This window comes from Ceratosolen solmsi, unplaced genomic scaffold (genome assembly GCF_000503995.2).
Source record: "Ceratosolen solmsi marchali unplaced genomic scaffold, CerSol_1.0 scaffold31, whole genome shotgun sequence".
Taxonomy (NCBI): Eukaryota; Metazoa; Arthropoda; class Insecta; order Hymenoptera; family Agaonidae; genus Ceratosolen; species Ceratosolen solmsi.
In genome coordinates, this window is record NW_011948432.1 from 2,382,132 (window position 1) to 2,390,111 (window position 7,980).

At 26.9% G+C, this 7,980-nt stretch overlaps 1 protein-coding gene across 1 annotated transcript in view; it reads right to left on the reverse strand.

The window, feature by feature from the left end:
- Positions 1-4,222: 4,222 nt before the first annotated feature.
- LOC105364397 (BUD13 homolog) overlaps positions 4,223-7,980 on the reverse strand; it is a 3,760-nt gene continuing 2 nt past the window's right edge. Inside the window, exons 1-5 of the mRNA XM_011502309.1 lie at positions 7,833-7,980; positions 5,961-7,563; positions 5,734-5,888; positions 5,306-5,490; positions 4,223-5,222 (exon numbers count right to left, since the gene is read on the reverse strand). The exon at positions 7,833-7,980 is cut by the window's right edge and continues 2 nt beyond it. Of these exons, the coding sequence (XP_011500611.1) occupies positions 5,050-5,222; positions 5,306-5,490; positions 5,734-5,888; positions 5,961-7,563; positions 7,833-7,939 (2,223 nt within the window). The 5' untranslated portion in view covers positions 7,940-7,980 and the 3' untranslated portion in view covers positions 4,223-5,049. The remainder of the gene's footprint in view (positions 5,223-5,305; positions 5,491-5,733; positions 5,889-5,960; positions 7,564-7,832) is intronic.

Here is a 7,980-nt window from a genome sequence, read left to right on the forward strand (position 1 = left end):
CATATCCCACTACTCGTACAAAGACTCGTCACATTTTTTTAAATCGCTAACACTCCTGAAAAACCGTACGTCAAGTTGGCTTATTTATGATTCGCTTAATAATTTCAAGTTAATCGCAAAATCGTGCTAAATGCCAGGCTTGGTAAATAAAATCACATAAGTTCCTTGCGATTCCAGAGTTTTGGGTTGTATATTTTGAAAACTATTTTAATGCCTTTTGTGGTAATGTCGATGGATACGTTTACTTAGTTTTAGCTAAACGGTCAATAATGATATTAAGAAAATTATTATATATTTTTCTGTAATGAAACTATGTAAATAAATCTAAATAATAGTAGAATTTTCAATTTTATACCGAGTGCTTTTTACATTGGTACTAGACAATTCCACAATTCTACGACAAAGATGATTGTGTTTGCTTTTGTAATACTTATCAGGTCTGATGTTTTTAATGGCAAGATTGTCGAGAGTCTGCGCTCGAATTAAGAATAAAGCAACAAACATTGAAAACAGCGGTTATCATCAAGTGAGAATGCACTATCACCGCTGATAAAGTAAAGTGAATACATGCCCATTGCATTTGTATCAATGAATATTATCGTGTTTATACTCTTCGATACTTTATGCAATAATATCCAATAGATCTTATTTCGATGACATGTCATTACCACATGTACAAAATAATTATTTGCACAAATTGTGATTTAATTATCGAAATTTTCAGTTGCTGCAAAAGCCTAAAGCTTAAAGCTTAAAGAATGCTTTAATTAATTCGATTATATAAGCAAGTGCTGAACGGTACTGATTTTTTTTTTTCAAAAATGCGCAATGTATATACATATGTTATGTAAATGTTTATATCGGAGATTTTCAGTGCCTCCCTTCATTTTTCACTCGATACAATCTCAAATACATATTTTCAAAGACGCGAAAGACGGAATCATCGTAAATCGATGCTTCAAGTAAAATGGAAAATGAAGTTCATTCTTTACTCCCTGCGCCATCAAATTACATCAGTATCATTTTAAATTTTAAATAAAGCTCGTATGATGAATTTTCTATTACATTTAACGGGGAAATACTTAAATTTAACAGATTTACTTTCCCGTTAAAGAGGAAAATTTATTTTTACCATACATTCATTACATAATTCTTGGCATTAGTTATATTCAAAGGGATTTCCGTCAGTTTTCTTACCATCTAAAATCTTTAGTAAATATTGTGCATTTAAAAAAAAAAAAAAAGCTAAATATTTGATATTATTTCATCTTTGAAATTATTTGAAAAAAAAATTGATATTATTTAATTGATTTTATTTATTAATTGAGTGTATCCCCACTTGAGATTTTGAAGGTAAAATATAAATATATATTTTAAACATTTATACTTGTTTATCCCACTACTTCTCTCTATCAATAATCAATAATGCATTTTTTTCTAATACACTTCGTTAAAATGAGGAAAAATAACTAATATCTTTGCAAAATATCTATTTTATAGAATGTCTGATTAATCAAAGAAATGAAAAATTTTATTGATAGAAAATTTTGATATCTAAGATATATATAATATATATTATGGATTATTAACAAGTGAAAAATTAATGTGTACTAAAACAAAACTAGATAATGAATTTTGAATAGTTTATATTTTGATGGCAGTGATTTTAAAAATAATTCAAAATATTACTTTTTAACGCTTACTTAGACGTGAGAATTCTTAAGTAATTAAAATCAAAACGATGAAAAGTCGAATACGTTATTAAATAAATGGCCAACTTATATATAATTATATTCCAAAACAATATAGAAGTAATATCCGTCTCGAAGGATTAAGGAAAAATATTTGCTAGGCGAAAGAGAGTTTATTCTTTCAGCTATGATTTAAATTCTCTTTAATCGAAAAAATTATTTTCCTGGTTTTTTTTTTTACTTATGGCTAAAAATATCTATGTGAAAAAATGCTAATACATACGTTTCCAAATCATTTCGTTAAAAATTCTAATGTAATAAAATGGCATAAACAAGTCCCTTTTCTCTATTTTTTCATCTGTAATACAATGTAATGTAATTATCGCATACTTATAGTTTTTTTTTTTTTTTTTTTTTTTTTTTTTAAAATAAAATAAAATTTTTTAATAAAAATAAACATTAACCACACATATAAAAGGAAATATTCTTTTAATCGATGTTTTGAATTTCAAAAATATAACTTAAATATTCTGTTAGGCTACTAAAACGAAAACATTGCTAATTCTATTATAATATCCATTACGAATTTATCACTTATTTAACTTATCACTCCACCTTAGACATTAGTAGCTTCACATTACTGTAACAGCAATATTCTCTTGTGCAATGTTCCTGCATAATTAATAATATATTAAGTTAAACCATTTTTGTCATTTCTCATTTGAAATTTTAATTTATAAAAATTCACACCATACAAGCCATATTAACACGATTTACATATTACACGATACTATTGGAAATTCTACTTCCGCAAGAATAAAATTATTATTATTTCAAACCTAATAGAGATAGATTTATGTAATGCGTCTCGATAATTGTATATATCTATTTGGGTGTCTCCCTATTTATTTATATGCACAGCCGTATAAATAGGACTTACAATGTCCTATGTGCTTGTTTTTATGTATGATAAAATTAGTTTAATTACGTTGAATTGTAATGGATGTTTTTAACATTTGAAAAATGAAAATGATCATATAATCATTATCTAAAAACATTAAAGAATCAGTTATTGTAATGTAATAAATAAATGAATGCCTCGTAACTATTTTATTGCTATAAAAAAAAAAAAAAGAAGAATTTTTAGTTCAAACTATTATACATGAAATCCTGTTGCAACATAAGCTTATATAAAAAATAAATAAAATTTTAAAATTCATTAATAAAATATATCAATATATGTTATATAACTCGTAAATAAATAAAAAAATTTTATAAAATCAAATTTTGATTTTTTTTTTTTTTTTTTTTTTTTTTTTTTTTTTAAAAAAAAAAATTTTGTTTTTTTTTTTTTTTAGAAGAGTAATGTATAAAAGAAAAGAGAAACTGTGCGCATAATATTATTATAAAATATGTTTTTAATAGTATTCCGGGATTAGTATTTAACATAAAAAATCACTTTTAAAAATTTGTTTAAAATCTGTCTTTTCCATCGAATAATATGTAAAATTTATATGTAAATTTGTTTTGCAAAAAAATATAGTATACATATTCACGTAGATTTACATAACGTGAATAAAACATTGTAGGTTTTATTTGAATGCGAGATTTTCTATTTTCTCAATCAATATGTTCACGTATTTATGTGTGTAGGATGAATATTTGAATAACAATATAATAGTTACAATAATTAAATATATTATAATTTACCGTTCACATGCATACTGCACTTAGGTAGTATATAATAAGTGTTTAAATAAATTTTGAATCAGATACGCAAAAATTTTTAATTAATAATAAATCAATTTATTATTCATTTATACATAAGTATATCTATTACATGAGTTATTACATATTGAATCTATCAACATATAAATACAAAATTTACGAAAAATATTTGTATGTATAAAAAAACTCAAGAGAATACATTCAATAATAATAATAATAAAAGTAAATATTATATAAAAAAATTTTTACAGTTTTTTTGTCTTACTTTTCTTTTTCATTGCTGAATGACGTGGAGAATATAGACATTGTAAAGTATATCCAAAAATTATCTCTAAACCAACGTTGATCTTTTGTTATTTTGCTCTTGATTATTTTATTTTGTATACTATAAAAAATCTATAAACAAGAAATTCTGGTATTGGAATACAACAGAAAACATACCTTACAATCTCTTTCCATATTAAGAAATTCCGTAGGAAACTCAACTTTTCATTTAGTCATCTATGTATATAAAAATTTGTATAAAAATTCGTAATTATTAAGAAAATTGTATAGTATTAAATATTTAACGCAGAATATGTTTGAACTTATGTATATAATCTTACGATTTGTCATTACATGTTTAAATAGGAAATCAGACATCGTTCTAAGGACAAGTCAACAGACGATCAAATAATCTTAAGCTAAAGTTCTTTTAATTTGTAAAAAAGAAGCTTAACAGGCATAATCATTACTCATCATGTTAAATATAATATATATATATATATATATGATTTTTAAAATCTCTTTAAAAAAAAAAAAAAAATGTATTTTACTCTTCATTTTATAATAAAAATTTGAATTTGCTTAAATGAAAAGTTCGATGTCGTCATTGCGAATGGAAGTGAATAGTCATCGAGAAAAGGTTCTAACACTCTCAAGAGATGCTTAATTTTCTTGATTAATTACAAGTTCATTCGGATTTGAAGTAATAAACTCGGCACGTATACGGATAATCACACAAAATGCTTATTACATCAATCCTAAGATTGAGCGATTCTTTTAGAAGAATTACTGTTCGTCACAAGTAGCCATTTTAACGACCAAAGAAAAAATACTGTTCCCTATGAATAGTAAATTAATTTAGCTTAACTCTTATTGTAGTTAAATATGGATTATTAAAGCCAGAGGAATAGTCGATAAGCTATCAAGATAATTCTACTATAATGTCACCGTCATTCTTTTCACCCGCTAGCTAGTACATAATATTTCATCATGTTCAATTGTTTCAACTTAACGAAATGTACTTTATTGAAAATGAATACACCATGTATAGTGTGTACAAGTTGTATACTCGTAGTACTTGCTTTGAGAGGAAGCTCCATGCCTATTGTTGTTATATTGGAAAACTTTTAATGACTGACAATTTGTATTAACAAAGACAATGAAATATTATTTAAAGATTAAGATGCGTATCTAAAGACCCATGTAGCATGGATAATTAGAGTTAGATATTCAGCATATTTCTAATCACATTTAATATAATTTCTGGATTCAATAAGGATCTTCTTAAGAGTTGAATGAAGATACCATTGTGTATGTTTATGTATATATATAGTTTGCTTAGAAAGTGGAATCCCTATTTAAAATTTTACATATCGGCTGTGCTCCATTTATAAGCCTCTTCTTCAATGGCTTTCTTTGTATTGCGTGCTTCGAACCACTTTTTCTCATAACCATTACTACGGTCAACCCCATCCCAGCGATATCCAGGTTTAATGCCAAATCTATTTGGCATATACGATCCCTCGTACTTTGGTTTTTCTGTAAATTAAATTATAAAAATAATGAATTATATAAATAAAATCATGATATACAATTATAATTACTATACGCGTAGCATATACCTGGTGCTCTTTTCCCCTCTTTAATCTCTTTCTCTTTTATATAAGCCAGCATAGGATCGTCATCTCTGTCACGTGCACGAAGTTCACGATCTAAATCTTCATCGTCTGCATACCTTGCAAGAGGTTTATTCATCTCGTGCAAATCGCTTTTCAATTTATCATTTTTATCCGCCATTTGCTTCAAACTAAAATAGACAAAGTTATAAATTTTCAAATGACACTTAAATACTGATTCTCAATATTTTCATAAAATATGCAAATTAATCCTTGGAATAAATTTGATACCATTGCTGCAGCAATTAGTAGATATACTATAGATTTTTAATTTCTAAATTACATTTTAAATTTATAGATTTAGTTTCTGTTCTTTCAATAAAATAAGCACAATTCGGAGTAACCGAAGAATAATGTTATACAGCTGAATTTACCCTTTGCCCCATTTGGAATATTTTTCATTTATTTCATCTTGTGTTTTTTGCTTTTCTCGTCTATCGGCAGCTTCCTTCCCAAGATCTCTTTTCCTTCCGGTTCTCTTGTCACGTACAATAGTTGTTTGCCCATAACCACTGACTTCTCTTCCCATCTAAAAACAAGCATTAATTTCTTCAAATTATCATTTTAATAATGCATTATCTAAAGATTTACAAAAATTTACATTTTTCATCATTTCGGCTTCTCGTTTCTTCTGTGCCTCTTCTTCTTCTTTAAGAGATTTCAAATTTTGTAAGCCAGCGGATGTGCCATCTAACGTTTTCTTAATTTTTCTATTTTCCTTTTTATGTTTCTCCTTACTTGATGGTTTTTTCTCTTCGTCCCATCGAGATACTTTTGGTCTTTGGTTCGAATAATTTCTTTGTGGGCTTAAATTAGAATCACGTTTACTTGAATCTTTCGAATATTTCGATGAATATTTACGCTGTGAAGAATAATTAGCTTCATTTCTTTGTAAATACGTATATTGTGAATTAGAATTTCTTTGTTGACTATGATTAGAATTGTATTTATCTATGTGTTTATCGTGTCTTGAACTTCGTTGTGGACTCAAATCAGAATCATATTTATCAGGTCTCCTATCGTTCTTTGACTCTGTATTCCTTGGCGGACTCAAATCTGAATCATATTTATCAGATCTTCTACCATTCTTCGATTTTGAATTCTTAGATGGACTTAAATCTGAGTCGTATTTATCTAAGTTTCTATTATGCTTTGATTCCGAATGCCTTGGTGGATTTAAATCTGAGTCATATTTGTCCAAATTTTTACTATACTTTGATTTAGAATGCCTTGGCGGACTTAAATCCGAGTCATATTTGTCAGAGTTTTTATTATACCTCGATTTTGATATTTTATCTGTATTTTGATCTAAATCAATCTTATTTTCAATCTTGGATCTTTTTCTAACTGGTTCAGCATGAACATCAAATTCATTATATTTATTAAAATATTCATGGTGATCTGAATCATTTATTTTCCTCCTGTCTAATATTTCAGTAGTTTTATTTGACCTTGGTGGACTTATGTCAGAGTCACTGCTAGGCATTTCATTATTTAATAACTTTTTCATATCTTTCCTAGAACGAGGAGGACTTAAATCTGAATCACTATTTTTTCTTTTTCTATTTGATAATTTATCTGTGTTAATTCGCCTAGGTGGACTTAGATCCGAGTCATTGGATTCCTTCTTCTTTTTTGACAGTTTTTTCTTTTTTTTCATCGATCTGGAAACACTTATGTCCGAATCTGTTTCCAAACTGGAATCAGAATCAGAATCAGAATCTGAACTAGAATCAATAGAGCTACTGTCATGTTTTTTATTTTTTTTTCTTTTTTTTGAGGTTTTTTTCGTTTTTTTCTTTCCTGACTTTCTATTGACTTTGCAATCACTTTCAGCTCCAGAACTACTACTGCTACGATTACTACGCTTTTTCTTCTTTTTTGCAGAAGATTTGCGTTTTAAATTATTCTTGTCCGTCTTAGTCTTTTTGGCGAGGGACTTCTTTTTACTTGTAATATCATTATAATCATTATTATCTTGCATAACTCTTTTGAACTGTTCTACTTTTTTAATTTGAATATCTCCAGTACCATCGTCAGCTATAACTTTCCATCGTTGCTTATCAGCAAAATCTATTGGTCCGCGCTCGTCGATTATACCAACAATTTGAGGCGCGTCCTCTGTTGTATTGAAAATTGAAATTTCATCATCGTCAACTGGTATTAACTTTTTAAGGTCTATATCATCATCGATTATCTGCACACTGTAAATAACACCTAATATGAATTTTTAGAATTTTTTATAAAGTAATTTATAAAAGATTCTATATTAAAAAAACTTTATAAAAGATTTTATAAAAGTATTTATGGATTATTTCATTCGGAAGATTTCATTAGAGAATTATCATTGTAAATATCGTAGTAAATTACATTATAAGATATTTTTTATTAATAACACTAGAAGAGAAGAGATTGTGACGAAAGGATAGTGAATTCAAAAAGAGAAAACAGAAATTACAAAATTTCTGCTTACGTTTTTACTCCAACTTTAATTTTTCTCTTTTTCTTCTTCTTCCCATCGTCCTTCTTTGAAAGATACTTTTTTAGATATTCCTTCTGATTAATTTTCACATCTTCCATATTTGAAATCCTACATATTAATGATAAAAAAAATTAGTCTA